The sequence below is a fragment of the Polypterus senegalus genome, chromosome 17, assembly GCF_016835505.1.
Source record: "Polypterus senegalus isolate Bchr_013 chromosome 17, ASM1683550v1, whole genome shotgun sequence".
NCBI lineage: Eukaryota > Metazoa > Chordata > Cladistia > Polypteriformes > Polypteridae > Polypterus > Polypterus senegalus.
The window spans coordinates 97,580,240-97,601,809 of record NC_053170.1 but is presented as its reverse complement, the minus strand read 5'-3'; the positions used below and the strand labels follow the sequence as shown (position 1 = coordinate 97,601,809).

The window sequence follows — 21,570 nt, the reverse complement described above, 5'->3', positions numbered from 1 at the left end:
TGATCACAGTGACTGATATCCTGTAAAAAAAAATCCACTTCAGCAAATACATCTGGGTAAAAATCTGAGACTTCATTTCATGAGTGGCAGTAAGAAATTCCAGAGGTGTCCATTAATTTTGAAAGTGGCACAGGAGGTTGTCTTCAGATGTTTCAGTTGACCCTTTAAAGCTGTTGTGAAATTGCTGGAGATTGTTACTCAGGTTGCTGTTATGAAACAATGAATTGATGCACAAACTGTCCTGGGCCCCTCCACCAGCCTCTGGCCTGGGACAAATATTCTCACTTACCCCACCTGTCAGTGGCCCTGTCTCCTAAAGTGGAGACTTGGACTAGAAATGAGGGAATGAAGGGGGCTGCAAAAAGTATTTAATATTCTGACTGATGTAGAAAAAGGTAGCATTTCTAAAGCTGGCAGTTTTGGTGTCTGGGTATCTATAGCGCCTTCTCAGTGTAATGGCGTGTGCATTCATACCACACTGCCATTGAGCCTGGAATAATGGCTGCCTGAACCATCAGCTTGCTGTTCTAGGGTATTGGTGCTTTCCTGAGAGAGAATATAATTTGTTGGATCTCCTGGATACTAGATGACAAGAAAGGTAAATTTATTCTATCTATCTATCTATCTATCTATCTATCTATCTATCTATCTATCTATCTATCTATCTATCTATCTATCTATCTATCTATCTATCTATCTATCTATCTATCTATCTATCTATCTATCTATCTATCTATCTATCAGAAAACAAATGTTTGGACACATGGACTAAATAAACAAGCTATAATTTCCCAGTTTCTGTGTTTTGGGGAAAATTTTGGATTCTATATTAGAATGTACCAAACATTTATGTATGTTACGTGGGGATAGTTTTTTTTTTTTTTTTTTCTGAAACTTGTTTTTTGATATTTTTATCAACATTGTCATGATCTTCATTCTGTATATTCAGATGTTCTGTAATGAGGATACTGTTCCTCCCTTGTGCCCAGTGATTGCTCGGATAGGCTCCAACTACCCAGCTAATCCCATCCTGAATAAGTTAGGAAAATGGATTGATTTACACATTGGTGGGTCTGATGCTAAAGTAGTTGTAGCAGCCTTTCCACATGTGGTGTCTTTTGCTTAGGTATCTGCTCAGCTTTTTGTAAATTGTCATTTTTAGAGTATAAATAAGTGACCAGACTAGACAGTCAACGGCAGATTAGTATGAAAATGACAAAAGAGAACTAAGAATTTAAAGCAATGGCAAGAATACAAATATTTATAAATGTAAACATTGTACTGCTATGCTTACCTGACTGTAGAATGAGGGAAGAGAAAAAAATGGCCAACTAATTAAATGAGATCAATTTCAGGTAAAATGACTCCCTGATTGTGAAATCTGCAGCCACCTCAGGTCCCGAGGACAGAGTTTGAGAAGCAGTGCTCAGTAACGATATGAGAGCACTGCAATGCATGTGTCAGTCCGAGATCAGTGTATGCAAAGTGCCTGGGCGGTATGGAAAAAACGATTAGTAATTGTACATTTCAAAGGAAACAAATTAAGGTAAATGCTCCTCTCATTCTGCCCAAAGAAGGTAATGATTCATATCTTGAAAGTGTGACTACAGTACTTTGCTTTTCACTCTTTATTGATCGGCCTTAGTTTCATGTATTCCTTTTTTCTACAGTGCATCACTCGGCAGTGACCTGCCATTTTGTGTACACGGCAAAGGTCTGTGTAGTGTTTTAAAAGATTTTAATTTCCTGAAGAAGTTAATTTCTAAGTAGGAGATTATTTGTTTTACATCTGCGTAAATGGAAATTTGGTGATGAGGTCAAAAATTCTCTATCAATTTAAGTTCAGATTCCGATTCGATGATGTTAAAAACGTTGAGGAAAGTGGATTTTTGCATGGCGGCTGTATGTGTCCTTGTGTGTGTCTGTGGAAAATGAAAATTGATTATCACATCTTAAAATTACTATTCTTGTCTGAAAGTTCTTCTTCTTTTAGCTGCTCCCGTTGGGGGTCGCCACAGCGGATCATCTTCTTCCATCTCTTCCTATCCTCGTCATCTTGTTCTGTTACCCCCATCATCACCTGTATGTCCTCTCTCACCACATCCATAAACCTTCGCTCAGGCCTTCCTCTTTTTCTTTTGCCTGGCAGCTCTATCCTTAGCATCCTTCTCCCAGTATACTCTGCATCTCTTCTCTGCCTTCTTTTTTTGTGATACAGAAAGCTGGATGCCAACATCATAATAAGTTGGAATGTTTCAGAACAAGAGGATGCTGAGATGTCCACCCTGACCTGTGTACAATGGTATCTCCCAAAAAAATTGACCTGACATTTTCAAACTTATTACTGGCTCCAGATGGAGACTAATTGTCGGATAATACAGTGTGTTGGCTCCTTAAAGCAGGGATTTTAAAGCATTGTAATAAAAAAAAAATCAGAATTATGACAGTTATTTTCCATTTGCTTTAATGAGAAGGTATTAACATTAAGCAACAGCCAGGGGTCTCGGGTGTAAGAGTGAACGGGATAGAATCAGCTGCAAAACGATAAATTCAGGCAAACCGGAAAAGCGTTTAGAAAAACTGCTTCAAGAATACTTGTGAGATTGGGAAATAAAAAATAAAAAAAAAACTACATTGTGATGTTGTCTGGCTGTAAGTTTTAATAATGAAGATAACAAGTGAACCATTCAAAATTACAAAATGGCTGATTGTGGAATTGAAGTGCTAAAACTGATCCGTGAAACACAGCAGCTTTGCACAGCAACATCTGGAATAACTTAACCAAAATTGGTGCGGGTTAAACAAACTGTACTTTTACAATCGAATGTCAGCTTTGCCTTTGAATAAGACCTTTATTTAAATAAATTTGAATTCTATTCTAATAGAGACTTTCGATCTGACAGCCCTAATAAGGATTGAGTTATTAACAGCATGCAGCAGGGCTCTGGTTCAGGAGCTAAATATTTGGTTGTAGTTTTCTGTGAATATGTACCATTTATTTTATGAGTACCGTTTACACGTGTGTTACGCACAAATTATTAAAGTTCTAGTAACCTGTCTATGCATTTAAAACATATGCCTATAAAATGAAATTGTAGACATTTTAAACTTTCCAGATTATTCCGATTTTTTTAGAAAATAAAAAAATCTAAACACATAATTATGTAATATTTGTAGTCAACCTAGTATACATTAAACATTTTAGATATTTAATATATGCAGTCAACATGTTATTTGTTGAAAATGTTAGATTTAGAACAAATATTTAATTTAGCTTATGTGAAATATACTGCAGCAGCTTCCCCTGCCTCAGCTTTTGCCAATGTCTGGTGCCTAGAGAACTTACAAATGGGCACAGAGGCCAAACTACGAAAGTTGGGAATGTTTTCAATGTAGACAGGTAGGCCTGGGTGATAACACGATGTAGTGCAGAGAATTATTTATTTTTTTGAAACTTCTCCATAATGGTAATGGTCTGGAGTATCAATTTTATTAAAGTATTTTAGGCTACTTGAGTCTCGAGGCACGTCTTCTCTTGGAAGTTCTATGAGGCTTGACTCAGTTCTTTTTGCTTAGTTCTGTTGTTGCAAGTGGGCAAAAAATGCAGCGTGAAACTAAATGAATTTTAAGTTTAGACAATGTTAAATTATTTTTTCCAGTTGCTACAAGCTTGCCGAATCGTAGCCTTCAAGCTACAGCTCACTGTTTTAAGCAGTGTTTGCCAACACAGCAGCCAAGATTAGCGTGAAACTACGTGTTAGCAAAGGCAGCTAAAAAGCATCTTGCCTATGGTTGAGGAAGCTCTTGAAAATGGTGATTTTTATAGTCAATAAAGTAGTCAAGGGAAAACAAAATCCTCCATATTACAGTTATTTTCCATTGTCTTTGTAAAAGCAAACCAGATGGCTTTTGCTACTTGTGATGTTTACAAATTGTGGTGTACAAAAGCCTTAAGTGTGGCACTGCAGGTCTAAAGTTTCACTCGTGCAGTGCTGTAAGTTGAAAGGAGGAGGACGTTATTACAACCAACATAAAAGTGGCTCAGATTAAAACAGATGAAAAAAAAAAAAAACCCAGTAGATTTAAATTATGAGGACATTTGACTGTCCCCGACACAAGATAGAATTTACGCCATTCTTGATTAACATAGGTAAGTATTTTAATGGGAGTCCTGCGGGGACCCTCTTTAGTACCTTGCAAGCCGATAGCTCCAGATGTAGACACCGGTTGTTTAAAATGGTGCACAGCACATGAACCAACCTTGGCAAGCCTGGGCCACCCTTCCATCTCTGCTGCTAGCGCACCCTCAGACTGAGAATTTAGTACAGGTGGCAACAAGGTCCCCTGCTGAAGGACGACATACAAGCTGCCAGCAAGTTGATAAACCAGCATTTCTTGACCAACATTTATGGTTTAACTAGTTCAGTAAAAGTAACAAAGTGTAAAAATATATTCATTTATTTATTAATTCCACTTTATAGCTAAAAGTCATCCCAGCTCTGGGAATTTCTTTGCCATAAATACTTTGGTAAATCTGTCAAAGATGTAAGCATATCACAAAGCTTTTGTTTTGATTTTTATTTATTCATTTGCCGCAGTACCTGTCAAAGACAGGTAATTAAATAATCTCTATATATAATACGCTATCGTGGCTGTTCGTTTGTCTGTCGGTCCAAGATTTTAAATCATCTGTAGCTCGCAAACCGTTTGAACTATTGACCTGAAATTTGGTACACATATACCACATGACATCTACTATCCGCTTTCAGGATGATGATTTTTATTACTCTTTATTTTTATTTTATTTTATTGTAGAATGAACTCTTGGCAGCAGGCCGGCCGTACGGCACATGCGTATGGGCGCCATTCTCATTCCCTGCCACCTTCACTAATCATTCTTGCGGCAGATTGAAGACTTAAGTGCCAGCTTACAGTGGGATGCAAAAGTTTGGGCAACTTTGTTAATAGTCATTATTTTCCTGTATAAATCGTTGGTTGTTACAATAAAAAATGTCAGTTAAATATATCATATAGGAGACACACACAGTGATATTTGTGAAGTGAAATGAAGTTTATTGGATTTACAGAAAGTGTGCAATAATTGTTCAAACAAAATCAGGCAGGTGCATAAATTTGGGCACCACAAAAAAGAAATGAAATCAATATTTAGTAGATCCGCCTTTTGCAGAAATTCCAGCCTCTAAACGCTTCCTGTAGGTTCCAATGAGAGTCTGGATTGTGGTTGAAGGTATTTTGGACCATTCCTCTTTACAAAACATCTCTAGTTCATTCAGGTTTGATGGCTTCCGAGCATGGACAGCTCTCTTTAACTCACACCACAGATTTTCAATTCTATTCAGGTCTGGGGACTGAGATGGCCATTCCAGAACGTTGTATTTGTTCCTCTGCATGAATGCCTTAGTGGATTTTGAGCTCCTAGTGAGATCCAGCCCCGGCGCAGCTTCAGCTTTGTCACTGATTCCTGGACATTGGTCTCCAGAATCTGCTGATACTGAGTGGAATCCATGCGTCCCTCAACTTTGACAAGATTCCCAGTCCCTGCACTGGCCACACAGCCCCACAGCATGATGGAACCACCACCATATTTTACTGTAGGTAGCAGGTGTTATTCTTGGAATGCTGTGTTTTTTTCCTTCATGCATAACGCCCTTGTTATGCCCAAATAACTCAATTTTAGTTTCATCAGTCCACAGCACCTTATTCCAAAATGAAGCTGGCTTGTCCACATGTGCTTGAGCAGACCTCAAATGGCTCTGTTTGTGCTGTGGGCGGAGAAAAGGCTCCCTCTGCATCACTCTCGCATACAGCATCTCCTTGTGTAAACTGTGCCGAATGGTTGAACGATGCACAGTGACTCCATCTGCTGCAAGATGATGTTGTAGGTCTTTGGTGCTGGTCTGTGGGTTGACTCTGACTGTTCTCACCATTCGTCGCTTCTGTCTATCCGAAATCTTTCTTGGTCTGCCACTTCGAGCCTTAACTTGAACTGAGCCTGTGGTCTTCCATTTCCTCAATATGTTCCTAACTGTGGAAGCAGACAGCTTCAATCTCTGGGACAGCTTTCTGTATCCTTCCCCTAAACCATGATGGTGAACAATCTTTGTCTTCAGGTCATTTGAGAGTTGTTTTGTGACCCCCATGTTGCTACTCTTCAGAGAAAATTAGACGAGGAGGGAAACTTACAATTGACCCCCTTAAATACTCTTTCTCATTATAGGATTCACCTGTGTATGTAGGTCAGGGGTCACTGAGCTTACCAAGCCAATTTGAGTTCCAATAATTAGTTCTAAAAGTTTTGGAATCAATTAAATGACAACGGTGCCCAAATTTATGCACCTGCCTGATTTTGTTTGAACAATTATTGCACACTTTCTGTAAATCCAATAAACTTCATTTCACTTCTCAAATATCACTGTGTGTGTCTCCTATATGATATATCTAACTGACATTTTTTATCGTAACAACCAACGATTTATACAGGAAAATAATGACTATTAACAAGGTTGCCCAAACTTTTGCATCCCACTGTAAGTGAAAAATGAATGAAAATGTACTAAGTAATTGCAACACAAAAACTAACTTAATCAGTTTTAACGTGAAAAGATGCCGACGAAAGAAGAGAAGCAGTGGGCCGGTAGGGTGGAGAAAAGAAGAGCTGCTCAGGAAGCAACAAGCGCCTCAACCTCTGAGCAAACGAATGCTAAACGTGCAGAGAAAAAGTCTGAAAACTAGGAATGCTCAAGTCAAGTGTATTCACTGCACATTATCGTGGAGTACGCCGTTACTGGTTTAAAATATTTGCTATCTTTTCTATTCAGCATCTTTCCTCGGTATTTGTGTGTGTGAACCTCTCTGCACTGGTGCTCCTTCTCTCGTGTACATTCCCATAAAGCCTGCTTCCTCAGTCTCTCATTATTTTCGGGGGTCCTTTCTTGCATCCTCTCTGGTTTTATACTTGCTGGCTTTGAAGGCGATGCTCTCGGTGTGCCTCGTGTGTCTCACACTTGCACTTCATCTTTCGATTGTTTTACCAAAGCCAAACTGACCAATCAGATTCCTAAGAGAGACTGGATGCATAGACCTTAGTGTTTTATTATATCTTTGATATATGTGTATGTTTTGATTTATTTGTTTAAAGTAAAAATCAAGATATGGGAACAATGTATGATTCTTTGGGCATTTCATTTCAACTTATATATAAATGTCTACAAGTGGAAATGTGTGCCTGTCTGGCCTGGAAGTGAAATGTGGAGTCGTGGTAAAGGCTCCGCCTCCGAGGAAACAGAAAACTAAACTTCTATGCGTTGAAGTGTATGTGTTTGTCTGGCCCGGAAGTGAGAAGTGGAATCAGGGTATGGGCTCCGCCTCCAACGAAACAGAAAACTCGCTTAGCCACTAATAACACAAGTGAGGCCACAGCACGTCACCAAAATTGAACCTCTGAAGAAAGACAAAGTCACTTAGCCACAAACATCAACAAAACAGTATCCCTTTTACTTTTCCTCCCACCGATAATGCTCAAGCGAGGTGAGCACGTCGGCAAAACGAATCCTCCTAGGAGAGAGATGCCTAGAGTAGTCTCTTTCAATTGCCTGACATCTCTGCTGTACATTTGAATTTTTTTCTGACCATTTGAATAGTTTCTAGGACCCCGGGCTTTTAACAGCATGGGCTTACACAGCTAGTTTAAGTATATAATCTTTGAACTATAAAATATTTACTACATTACCATTTTTCTTTGTAACAGTTTTTGTCTGTGTCGCCCAACTAATTGACATGCATAAGAGCATTCAAAAGTGAATGTTTGCCAGGTTTCATAACTGAGATATTTGTCTTGCCAGTTTTTTACTTTTGCAGTATTGCTTAGACTTGACCTGAACACAAACTCTTGGATTGCTGCTTAGTGTGTATGCTCTCCTATCTTATTATTTATTCCACTTGGGAGTACATTTGTTCCAAGGGGGGAAAAAAGAAAATAAAACTGCAAGTGTAGGGCCTTGGCATAAAAGAGCATGCAGTGGTGGGGAACGAGCTGACGGCTTTTGGTGTGCAGTTCATCATCTGATGCACTGGCCTGATAGCTAATACACTACGTGCAGTGATTCACGGAAATGAAAAATGCATTGCTCAGAAGCAAAAAAGAAAACATGAACCATATTTCTGAATCTATTTCCAGAATGCGGAAGTAAATGGAATGCTGAAAAGCCCCTGATACTGAGAAAGAAAACAGAATGAGAGAAATTTGTTTCTACTGGGAAAGTTTTCCAAACGTTTGCTTATGGAAAAAAATCTGATGTATCCAGCACATGACTTTCACTACATAAAGATGTGATTATAGCAATAAAAAGTTGTAGGCCAAGACTTTATCACAAGAAATGAAATTAGAGAATCATATGCTTAAAAAAAAAAAAAAAAGATTCGTTTTTTTGCTTTGTGTATGTTTTCTTCTTCTGCTATTGTGCTGCACAAAAATAATCAAAGTCATTATGTCTGCATAACAAAATGTACTGCGTTGCTTATACAGGTAACTGCGCCAAGATTCATTGGGTGTAATGTGGAGATCAAATTGTGTTTGTGGATGGCAACAGTGCGCAGTGAAATTTCAAACTCGGAATTTATCCCTTTTCACAATACTTTCCCATTGAAGAAATTTAGATGGTGACTCAACTCCAGGGGGCACTGGGCCACCCTGGGTGTGTTTGCCTAGCGTGCAGGTCCACATCACTGAAGGTATCTCCAGCAGACTTTGCATAGATTTCCCCTTTTATACAGGGGAACACAATACACCATATTTTGTTCTGAAATTTAGTTGGCACCCCCACACTGGGCAGCACTGGATACCCCTGCTAGTTTGTGCATATTGTGAAAGGCATACCAGGCACGTCAGAACAGGCAGTCCACACGAAACTAAACTTTTAGCTCCAGGTGGCACTTGGGTTGCACACCATCTAGGCAAGGCAATGGGTTTGCTGCTGGAAGAGGTGTTGGTGAGGCCAGGGCATCAAGGGGTACTTACCCTGTGGTCTATGTGTGGAACCCAATGTCCTAGTGCAGTGATAGGGAAACTGTGCTGTGAAAACTGGTGCCATCATTTCAGATGAAACATAAAACTGAGGTCCTGACTCTCAGTGGTCAGAAATGATCCCTGGATTGTTTGTTCCCCAATGTCCTGGCTATATTGTCCACCACAGATTGGTTATTCGTAATCATCCCCTGCCCCTTATTTCTTAACTTTCTCACTCCTTCACCTCCTAATAGTTGATGTGTGGTGAGTGCACTGGTGCAGTAATGGCTGCCGTTGCATCCATCAGGTGGATGCTACACATTGATGGTGATTGAAGTGGCTCTGTATATGTAAAGTACTTTGAGTAGTGATAAAAGTGTTATGTAAAAATGTAATTATAGATCAGCAAATACACAGGTTAATGTTGGAGTCTCTTGTGACACCCATTTAAAGGGGGCAAAGCAGTTAAAGAATAAAAGATAAAGAAAAAGGTCCACTGGGCCTGAAATGAGAGCCCCAAGAGCAGACACCTCCTGTGTCAGACTTCTGGTTTGACCGTTTCTTAAGTAGAGTGTACTTGCGGATACAAAATGATGTTGGGGTTCTTACTGAATGTTCTCTTCCATGGATGGGTTAAAACAGGAATGGGTTTATTCCCCCTATTCTCTTCCTGGGCTGAGTTTATAAAAGTGCTCCCTTGATACACAGTCTGCTCCATTAAGGGGGCACTAGACTAAAGTGGTTACTCTTTTCTCTGGGTTTAAATATCAAGAACTCTAACAGGCATACCATCCCAGAAGTTTGAGGATTTTGTAGCTAAGTGATCATCTTCATACAGTAGTTTATTTTATCACTGGGAATGTTAGAAGATCAGCATCTTAGGATAATAATGTATAGTCATTAACTTAGGCATTCATAAGTTCTGATAAGTAAATGGGGGTGTATCCAGCAGGAGCTGCTAGCTTCCTTGTTGGAATGAGTTCTTTTTTTAATTGTGGTGTGTTCGATAACCCGAAACTACATAGATATAGTATAAAAAGGCGATACCCCTCCCTTAGTGATACAGCGGTAAGAAATCACATAGGAGAAATAACTTAGCTTTCTTTAATGACAGTTTACGCTGCATAACAGATGAAGGAAGCCATGACAAGAACCCAGCTCAGGAGTGGGGGCCCGATGTATAGAATCTGCCATTTTTGTCGCTGCGTTGGAAGGATTTTCCGGATCAGATGACGTTATCTCCCATCCGTCTGTCGGCTTCAAAAGTGTGCCGGTCAATATTCCAAGGCTTTATACTCTTTCTCCATGTGCAGGCCCCCACTTGGGTGAATGATGCCATTCCAAACAAGGCAAAGAGGATTGAGTTCCATGCTGAGTTTGACACACAGAAATAGTATACAATGGCCTGTTTCGCAGTTGTCCCTGACTTGTCTTGTCTTAAAATGCTTGCCTAGCAGTTCTAAATAATGAGCCTCTGTGCTAAATCTGTGTCCACTGTGCATATGAGTAGAAAGAAAAGTAGATTTATAAAATATTCTTGTACAGAGGACAGGGACATATTAAACTTATGTTACAGGGGGGCCAAAGTCATTTACAGCTTCAAGTGGAGGATTTAGAAATTTGTACTAACGGGAGCACTTCCTCGAAACTGGATTTACATGTTCATACTTCCTTCTGGTTCTTGCTGTAGCACTTTGAATTAATGGAATACTTCGCCCAAAAATTATATATATTTATATGCTACTTAGTATTTACCCCATGTGCTTTGTAGTGATAGCCAAGAAAAAAAGTTGAATGTTTTAATTAAAGAACAGAGATTAAAAAAAATAAATGATGACAGAGTGGTGGTCTATGATGACCAATGCTGGACCGCAGCAGCCGACATCAAAAACGTCCATGGTGGAATTAAGTTATATCATTTTTTGAGCTGTATGCTCTCGCAATACATAATATGTGCATTTTTGCTAAAATATTGTTAAATAAATGCTTTTGGAAAAATCAGCTCTGGGCATAAGCAGGAAATGGAGGATTGAGCTTTTGAATTGAAAATTTGTCTTTTCAACACATTCACTGGTCAAGAGTCAGCATTCACATAAAGTCGTCCCCCCCATGGTTTAAAACGTGGTGTGCATTCAGTGTTTTTAGCTTACTGTAGCAACTGAACGTTAAGGGAAACATTTACTGAGATAAATGTAGTTCAGCACATTTCATGTACAGATGAAAAGAAATATAATTCTTTGAGATGCCGGGTTCTACAACAGCGTATAAAGGGTAAACTTTAATGACCTTTGTACTGAGCTGTGCGGAACACACCACAAGAAAGCAATGAGTGAATATTATAATCCTATTTCTGTAACTACTGAGACTAGTATATTGTACATATAATAGTGATAATTATCATTTCTTTATCATTTTTTTATCCACTTTTGACAAATCATGTATTGATATTATTTTTAGAATATTATACCTGCCTAAATCGGTGTGCATGTGACTTTTACTGTCTAAGCAAGTTGTAGATCTGTTTCAGTCTTGCATGTGCCTCTTTTTATGACAGGTTGGTGATCCGTCCAGACGTCAAGCAAAAGAGACTTGCAGACTTTCTTGACTGGAACCTCTCAACCTTCGCTCAGTCCTCCTACCAGATAATGGAAGGCACTATTGTAATGGATGGCATGTTGCAGTCACTGGTAACTATTCTGACTGGTTTAGCATCTGATAATATTTCAGTTTTGCCCTGAAAACCCATAAATGATATTTCATTCTGTAATACAAATTGTGTTATCCCATTTAATGCATACTAAGCAAGTGTTCTAAGTTCCAGTGTATGGGGTGCCACAGTTTATTCTGTGTTTCATCTATACATTTAAAGGAGAGTTGGAATCCGAGAGACTGTGTTTGTGGAGGGGTGGAGAGTTAAGGCGGAAGGGGGAGTCACGTGATCATCTCCTCTCCCATTCACTTCATTTCGCTCCGAGCTGACGCGGTCTTTACTGTTTACTAGACACAGTATTTACTGAATAGTATTTTTTCCTTTAGTGTTTCTACTTAGTGTTTTGTAGACGCGGTGTGCCGGTGTTCCTGGCGGTGTTTGCGGTTTACTGTTACTTTCTACTACGTTTTTGTACTTTAGTGTTTAGTAGCTTTTTACTTTACCTCATTTACTGTTGTTTTTTACTGTTGTTCCCAGCGCTGTTGCCCTATTTTACTTTATCTCATTTAGTGTTTGGTAGACTTTTACTTTATTTCATTTACTGTTGTTCCCGGCGGTGTTGCTGTTTTTCCCGTTTCTATTTTTTATGTAGCATGTTCACGAATTAGTCATAGAGAAAATGTATATATTTTGGCTCCAGGAGGACAAACCAAAAATGTTGTATATAAAGAAGCTCTATAAGTCGCATGTAGATACATAATTATTCCAACTACAGCGACTGCAGCGAAGCGCACGTGGTCTGCTAGTAGCATATTTTAAACAGTGTGTTGAACTCATTGACGGTGTTGTGACATAGGCTTTTCTGTCATCCATTCTGCATCCTTTCAATGGGGATGCAGAATCCTTTTCGTGTTGAAACAGCATTACTCCATACACACATTTTCTACATTATTTTTATTTTAAAGTCTTTAAATGAAAGCATTCAAAGAAAAATATCAAGTGCATGTTGTTTAGTGGCAGTACTGCTCGATACAGAGTCAAGGGATAACAAAAGAATTGTGATTTTTGTCGGAGGTGTAATATGGAGTCAATAGAATTGCCTTAGATTTGCATTGATGTCCTTGGCTGGATGGAGTGTTTCACACCAGGTTCTGCTCTATGTTGTTTCACGATGACAGTGTGTTTTGGCACAGAATGACAGCCTAAGGACCAAACAGAAATAAGGCATTTAGGTCACAAATGGGTCCTGTTGCTGTGGCATGCTTATTGAATGGAAGCTGACATTCTTGTATAGGGATAGGCTTGTTATTAGAAGTATGATAATAGTTGCCAAGCATTTCCCATGATGCCTGTTATTTCTTTCAACACCATTTTGTATCTCTGCATGTTTTTTTTTTTAAGGGATTTCTTATATAAAAGTAGACTGTGGATGTTGATTAGATACTCCCATAAGAGCTTCATTATACTGTATTCGTGTGACAATAAAATTAAGCTAAGCTAATTCAGGCACTGAGTGTTAATTAACAGGGCAAATTGTACAAGCAGAAATCCAGCAAATGAACAGAAACCAGATACAATCTTAACGTGTGCCACTCTGTAATTTGTATGACTCCTTAGAATGCCATGCAGATTCTATGTAATAGTAATGATATGAATATGCCAACAAGAAACTTTAGAAAAGGAGAGAATTTATTAAAAATTCTGTTTGTCAACTCTTCTAACCTTTGCATAGAACTGTCGGGAATAATTAAATGTTAGCATGGTATGTTGTGTCTGATGCATCCCCACTCGCATTTTACTAATCACATTCCCTTAACAGTCCATATGCCAATGTGTTTGCAACATGATGGTTTGTTTTTTGAATTAAAGCGTTGACAGACCATCTCTGGATGGTCCAGTCCACTTTACTAGTGATGGCTGAGTTGCACTTCTTTATTGGTTATTTTGTTTGTTTGTCTCTATACATTTTTCTTGCTGTGCAGTGACCATCTTTAGGCAAACTGAGCTCAGTGCCCTTATTTTGTACGACAGAACTGACACTAGCACATCATCAAGCTCTTGATGTTAGCCTTGTTATTAATGGCATGAATTGCTGGTCTTTAACAAAGAACTCCTTGTGTCTATTAACTTTGATGTTCTTTTCTAAATAAACATTTGTGCTCCAGCAAACTATTGCATCGTAAAATAATGTTTTGTGATTTGAATGGGGGTGTTGGGACCTTGGGCATTTGAAGTGCAAATAATAGAAATATCTTAAAGAAGCTGGATGTGTTCATGGGCTGCTATCGTGAAACCTGTCTGCACATCATGTGGGCCATGGGACCATTTAAATATGGTAAGATACTTCCAAATCCTATTCAAAACTCACTGACTTTCTCTCCTTCTCAACACATTACTCTTTCTCCACTCACCACCCCAAATTGCTTACTCCTAGTTTCAATACTGTAGTATATTTTTCCCCTGATGGCTTCATTATTTTCTAGTAGATATATCACAATTCATATAACATACAAAAAGAATACACTACCTAAAATTTTATTTATATATATACAGCAGATTTCAAAATTTATTTTATTTTAAACAAACTGTATAAAACAGAAATGCAATCTGCACATCACTGGGTAGAGGAAAGTACCAGAGAATGCCACCGAGCGGTGTTTCTCTCTTATAGTAAAATGGCAATAACGCCACAAGAGAAATCAATTTGTGAAGTGTGAGTCCATTGTTCATGTGCAAAGTTGAATTCCGCCGACAGTTCAACAAACAGCCACCTCGTCATAAGCAAATTTATGAGTGGCATAAAAATTCGTAGAAGAAGATTGCATATGCAAGCATAAAAGCACTGGTTGTCCACGCACGTCAGAAGAAAATGTCGAGCATATCCAAGGTGTGTTCAAATTCAGTAATTATGGACCAGTTGAGTCGTGTGTGGCAAGAAATGGTCTACCGTTTTGATGTTTGTCGTGCTACACATGGTGCTCATGTTGAGTGCATGCAACCTCAAGGACCATAGGACCAAACTTTGAACTTTCCTCTATCCGGTGATGTGTGGAATGTTTCTGTTTTATACAGTTTGTTTGAAATACATTTTTGAAATCTGATCTTTTATTTCGAATGGCCTTGTGTGTGTGTGTATGTGTGTGTGTATATATATATATATATATATATATATATATATATATATATATATATATATATATATATATATATATATATATATATATATATATATATAATAAAATAAAATCTATATCGCCATCCATCCAACCTGTTGAATCCTAACACAGGGTCATGGGGTTTTCCTGGAGCCAATCCCAGCCAACACAGGGCGCAAGGCAGGAACCAATCCCGGTCAGGGCGCCAACCCACCGCTGGACACACCCACACACCAAACACACACTAGGGACAATTTACATATACACAAATACATAAAGTATTCACAGCCTTTGCCATGAAGCTCCAAATTGAGCTCAGGTCCATCCTGTTTCCCCTGATCATCCTTGAGATGTTTCTGCAGCTTAATTGGAGTCCACCTGTGGTAAATTCAGTTGACTGGACATGATTTGGAAAGGCACACACCTGTCTATAGAAGGTCCCACAGTTGACCATTCATGTCAGAGCACAAACCAAGCATGAAGTCAAAGGAATTGTCTGTAGACCTCCGAGACAGGATTGTATCAAGGCACAAATCTGGGGAAGGTTACAGAAAAATGTCTGCTGCTTTGAAGGTCCCAATGAGCACAGTGGCCTCCATCATCTGTAAGTGGAAGAAGTTCGAAACCAGCAGGACTCTTCCTAGAGCTGGCCGGCCATCTAAACTGAGGCTGTGAATACTTATGTACATGTGGTTTCTCAATTTTTTTATTTTTAATAAATTTGCAAAATCCTCAAGTAAACTTTTTCACGTTGTCATTATGGGGTGTTTTGTTTAGAATTCTGAGGAAAAAAATGAATTTAATCCATTTTGGAATAAGGCTGTAACATAACAAAATGTGGAAAAAGTGATGTGCTGTGAATACTTTCTGGATGCACTGTATATCTATAGAGATATATATAGAGAGATTTTATATGTTATTTACCCCATTTACTTTGTAGTGTCTGAATAAAAATTAATTATATGTTTTAATGCAGAATGGAGAGAAAAAAGTGTGATACAATGCAAGCCAATATTGACCAATGCTGTACATCAGCAAACAATGTGGGACATGTCCATGGAGGGGAACACATCTCACGTTACTCGTATCACATAATCCACATGTCCGTTATCCAGTTGTATGCTTAAAATGTGCAAGACACATGCTTTTCTTTCCCTAAAAGTATTGTTAAATAGATAACTTAAAAATAATTAGTGCACATCATAAACGGGAACCTAAAGCCTCAACTTTTTGAATTGAAGATCCACCTCTCAGTCACTGAACAAGACTCCCGTCTTCACTTTAACACTCAACACTTTAGTTTCCTGTTTATAATGTGCACTGGTTATTCCTTGAGTAACTTAGATTTAGTAAAAATGAATGTATTTTGCATGTTTTTGGTTATTACTGGATAACTGACATGTGGATTATGCAACCCAAGATTTTTTTTAAATTTGTTTGGTTCCATGGGCATTTTTCTCATTGTCTGCGGTTGTACATTATTGGTCAGTATTGGCTTCTATTGTATCATGAACTTTTTTTTTTAATCTCTATTCTGCATGAAAACACGAGATAAATTTTTTTCTCGGCCTTCACTACAAGGTACATGGAGTAAGTAACATAATTGGGTGGAGCAGTCCTTTAAAAAGCAGGGCATTTTAAGCTCTTGTAAATCTCATAGTGTGCTTGCTATGATATGTCCCATTTAGTACCCTGTGAGGATCATGGGAGAAAAATCCCAAGTCTGTCTCAATGAAATCTAAGTGTTGATTTATCCCATGCATCAAATTTCTTCAGGGTGCAGCTATCAATGGCGGCGCCATATTTCTCATTTGCAAGTTTGTCTTGAAAATGGAAATAAAGTCTTTGAATTGCAACTGGTGCCATTCTTCCACTTTTCCCAAATGGGATCAATAGTGTCTTGTAAAATACTTGCTCGAGCGGTTTGTCCGCCTCATTTATCACATAAGCTCCTCATCTATAGTGTCAGTGATCCAGCTTGGATGGAACGATCCTCTTTATTTATTGGTCTGTCTCTCTCTCTCTCCCTGTACCCCTCATAACTTATGTGCTCCCACTTTTTTGTGAGATATTTCGGATGGCAGGACCCCATAAAAGGTGCTTTTAATCCTCTCTTAAGTCTTTTTTATTTTGAGGCCCTCACAAAAGCGGTCTGAAATGACATTGTACTCTGTACTTCTCTGACTGTTAGGTCTGTTGTGTGGTGAGCATGTCAGCCCTTGCACAAATGGAAATCAAACGACAGTTTTAGCCTCTGGCTAAGTTTCGGAAACACCTGAAAACTGGGCTGAATTTAAGTGTTAAGTGTGTAGCCTATGAATAATGTTGCCTCACAGCATGTTCTGGCTTGCCATGCTGATTCTTGCAGGGTTTGGCTAAGCTTTGTACACCTGCTGGTTCCCCTTTTTATTTATTTTTTTTTTCCTGCCTGCCTGCTTTTTTATGCTCAGCAGCAGGTGAACTCGAGGGAGAATTATACTGTCTTTGACTCTTCCAGGCGTCCACTTGCTTCACATTAGAAAAGTGCAGAAGGGGGCACGTCAAAGACACACAACCCTGCCCAGCTTTATGATTCATTCTATTAGAACACTAGCAAGGCAGGCACCCTGAGAGGATTTGCCATTTTAACTACATCATGAAGAATTTCTCTAATCTTCTTTCCTACTGTGGTTCGTTTAACACATCAGATGTTTCACTTCAGAATCTGAAACAGCCTTTCTTGGTGGCACTCTCCTTTTTTTTTTCTTCTTTTCTTTATTGTGTGTCATCCTTATGCAGTGCCCACATCTTTACAATGCTTTGTGGTTTCAGTTCTTTTTAAACAGTGCCGTCCTTTCCTTTTGGTTGTTGCTGTACTAGTTATTTTTTATACTATCCATGCATCTTAGAAAGACTCACAGTGGCAAATGAAGCATCGTATGACACTTCGTCTCTGGAATTGTATCGCAGCCAGATCATGTGAGCAGAGCAACTGCTTTCTGCTCAGTTTTTCCTTTTCCTCCGCCATCTTCCATGGCTTTTTTGTGAGCCTCCACTCTCCTTGGCATTGTGAATGTTCTAATGTTAATCCTGTTTTTCCTCATGACCTAGGAGCACACACACACGCTGATACAGTGCATTGCTGCACCCACCACACGACAAACCAACTCAGGATCGCAGATTAGGACCCGAGTGCAGCCATGCAGCCGGTGACATCTGAGCATCACACTGGTTCAGATAGAATGGAACAGTGTGAGGTTGTTTATGGTGGCAGGAGTGCCAACTCTGCCACCAACCCCCAGGTTTTTCCCTGCAGGTTGGAGGGCCGACATGCAGAGCTGGATGCAGATTAACTTCATACCCAGGACAGAGCAATTGCAGGTTAAGGGCCTAACAAAGTAGAGTCATTTTTATTGTTTAAAAAAAAAAAAAAACACTGTAACATGAATTATTTTAGTGACATGTTGTAGCTAACAAACTTAAAGATTTAATACTTGTTGTTTTTGGTAAAGGTTAAAGCAGTTAGTTATTCATCTGGATAATATAAGACCAGTTGCAGTAAAAATTACTTGATTTGCCAGATCAAAATAGAAAACAGTGTCCTTCCACCCCGCAATTCAGTAAGTGGGTTAGGAAATGGATGGATGGACAGACAGATCAGTGTTCTCCATAAGAAGGAAGTTTAATATCCTTCATCAAGTCATTTCAGATACACTGCAGTCACACCAGAGTTTCTAAATTCTCTGTAAAATGTCAGGAAAAACTGAAGATGTTAGATCTAAATAAGATCAACTACTGCATGTCATACAGACCTGTAGCGAAACCTTGCGCTCCGTATAATCGAACATTTTCAGAGGTGCCTGTTCTGAAGGGTCTCATCACTTTTATCGCTTGTAGGCAATGGACGCAAGTGATGCAGAGTTCTAGAGGAGTTCATTAAAATCAGTTTGTCATTCCTGTACTCTTTATTTCAGTTCAAGACATAATCTGGAGGTTTTTTCCAGTTAGACAATTGGTTACCACTGTATGTTAAGTTAGTATTACCACTCAAACATGGCACTTATCCCCATCCATTTTAATGAAATAATCTCAACATTTCTTAAAAAATAAATGAGAACATTTTAAATGCATTTTATTTAAGGTACAATTTGATATCTTCCACACACGATTGATCTACTGATTCATTCTTGCACTCGTGACTTTTACCCGTGCAGAGAGCCTACCCGTTTACCTAACGTTTCATTTCCTTCATGCAAAAGTTGACAAAAATACTGAATACAAAAGCTCCTTTCCAACTGAAGCCCCACATTGTTTCATATTTAAAACAGATGTTTTTTTTGTTAATGTGTTATGCTTTTAGAGCGATAACAAAAATTAAATATACATAGTTGCATAAAGTCTTTGCTCAGGCAGGAACAGAAACCTTTTGCATGTTGCCTGGATCTTGTTTTTTATCCAGGACACTTGTACTCCTCACGTTGTCTTTCGAGAGCCTCCATTGGTAAATATAACAAATAATAATGAAGCTCTAAGTTCATTCAGAAACATGGCTCCCAATACCTGGTGGTGTAGATTTCCTCAGCATTATCTTAAAGTCCAGAGCCCATCTTGTAGGTGTTTCTCGGTAGGGTGCATGCATGAAGAGTCGCACTTCTGAAAATTGAAGAGAGCTGTGATCTGTTTGTTTTTTGGGAGGGAAGACTTCTCCAGAATAGTAATACTGTCCAGTAGATGTTCTGCAGCTGTGACTGCATCAGAATCCTCATGTAGCTATAAGGTGTTTTAGTGCCTGAATGAGTATTCTGTAAAAGCAATACTTGCAGGAATAATTTAAATTCTGTGTACACAGGGTTGTGTTTATACAGTGCAGTGGAAACTCCGCGTCACGCGTACCTCAAATAGAGTGCTTGCAAGACCTAAAGATAACAGAGCACTCCCTTCAGTTTACACATACAACACATTGTCGTGTCACTTTTAAAATACATTTCCGAAATGCCTTAATCTTATTTTGAGTAACCTTATTTTTTTGCTTGGTTATTTTGATTAACTTGTGTCTGTTGAAATTATGGCTTCTTAAAAGGTCAATCAGAGCATGACAGGTTGGTTCAACCAGCAGATTCCTCTTGCACGTCGGGTACACGGTGTTTTCTTTAAGCAGAATGAGTCTCTCTTCTGAAAGGTGCCATCAGTAGAAGCTCAATTGAAAGCCTGTAACCCGCCCTGCAGGGCAGCTAGACTGGTAGGGTTGCTTCTGCCTGATTTGTCTGTCTCTGTGGGTTTTGATTTGCTGGTATACTTCAGACGTGTATCTTAATGCCTTGCGTCTATAGATTTTTATTAAAGCCTATAATTAAATGTTAGGCGACAAGCCTTTGTTAAGGCTGCAGGGCATGGCACTCCCATCTCTAGCGTGACAGTGATGCTATCATGTCTGAGTAGCCGGAGGCTTCTAAACTTGAAAGAATATGATTTCCTTATTGTATAGTTTCACTTAATGGCTAACTGTTGGCTCGTTTTAAAAACTTGCACCTGAAGGAAATGGGCAGCTAAGAAAGCACCTGGCCCAAACACTATTGGGCATTTCTAGTGCCCCATTAGTCAGGGGCTTTTGATGCTGCTCTTCTGCCAATGACTGCCAAGCTCTTGGTTGATAAAAATGCATTGTCTGGACATCACTGAAGTGCTATGTATGGGCAGTGGCTTACGGATTGGCTGGAATGCTAGGTGCCTTCAGAGGTCTTTTTCACTTTAATTCTAGAAGACTTGGCTTTTGACTCTTTTAATAGATGTTATCTTGCATAGAACAGATTTGCTCTTTGTTGCTGCGTTATGCTATTTGAACAGTAACAAAAATTAAATGTACACTGTTGCATAAAGTCCATGGACTAGAGTACTTGTAACATGTTTGTTTTTTTTTATTATGACGTTTTTCAGTTACTGCCTCCAAGATTCTGTTCACATCCATACTTGGCTCTTCAGATCTCATGTTAAAAGACTTAAAACTACCGCCTTTTCACTTGCATCCATTTTAAAAGTTCAAGTTATCATCTTCTCAAAGTTAAGGAAATAAGTGAAGGCACCAGCAAGTAAGACTAAAATAAAATTGACTTCACTACCTCAGGAAACTCATAACTGGTTTTGTTTTGCTTTGTATTATCATGATGGCAGTATTGTATCTGTGGGTGTGCATAATAATGAGAGAAGCACGTTAGAAAAGGCTGTAAACATCCAAAGTATTTCCTGAAGTTCAGATTTGAACACAGACAACAGATCAATGGCATACTTTTAAAGTTCCCCCTGGTATGGTTTTTGTGCTTCTTATTGCACATGTATTTGACTGATTATTTTATCCAAGGTTATTTACAAACATCAACTTTGTAAATTCTTAGAATTACCAACATATACAGTGCATGCGGAAAGTATTCACAGCGCATCACTTTTTCCACATTTTGTTATGTTACAGCCTTATTCCAAAATGGATTGAATTCATTTTTTTTCCCCAGAATTCTACACACAACACCCCATAATGACAACGTGAAAAAAGTTTGAGATTTTTGCAAATTTATTAAAAATAAAAAAAAACTGAGAAAGCACATGTACATAAGTATTCACAGCCTTTGCCATGAAGCTCCAAATTGAGCTCAGGTGCCTCCTGTTTCCTCTGATCATCCTTGAGATGTTTCATTGGAGTCCACCTGTGGTCAATTCAGTTGATGTGACCTGACTTGGAAAGGCACACACCTGTCTATAGAAGGTCCCAC

At 38.8% G+C, this 21,570-nt stretch overlaps 1 protein-coding gene and 1 long non-coding RNA gene across 2 annotated transcripts in view; one reads left to right on the top strand and one right to left on the bottom strand.

Moving 5' to 3' along the window:
• tbcd (tubulin folding cofactor D) overlaps positions 1–21,570 on the top strand; it is a 117,722-nt gene that overhangs the window by 11,740 nt on the left and 84,412 nt on the right. The window contains exon 8 of the mRNA XM_039740291.1: positions 11,580–11,712. Within this exon, the coding sequence (XP_039596225.1) occupies positions 11,580–11,712 (133 nt within the window). The remainder of the gene's footprint in view (positions 1–11,579; positions 11,713–21,570) is intronic.
• LOC120517803 lies at positions 12,570–19,697 on the bottom strand. The gene is made up of 3 exons (XR_005631108.1): positions 19,370–19,697; positions 18,622–18,732; positions 12,570–12,877 (listed from the first exon to the last, which is right to left on the bottom strand). It is a non-coding gene; the product is annotated as an uncharacterized LOC120517803 (long non-coding RNA).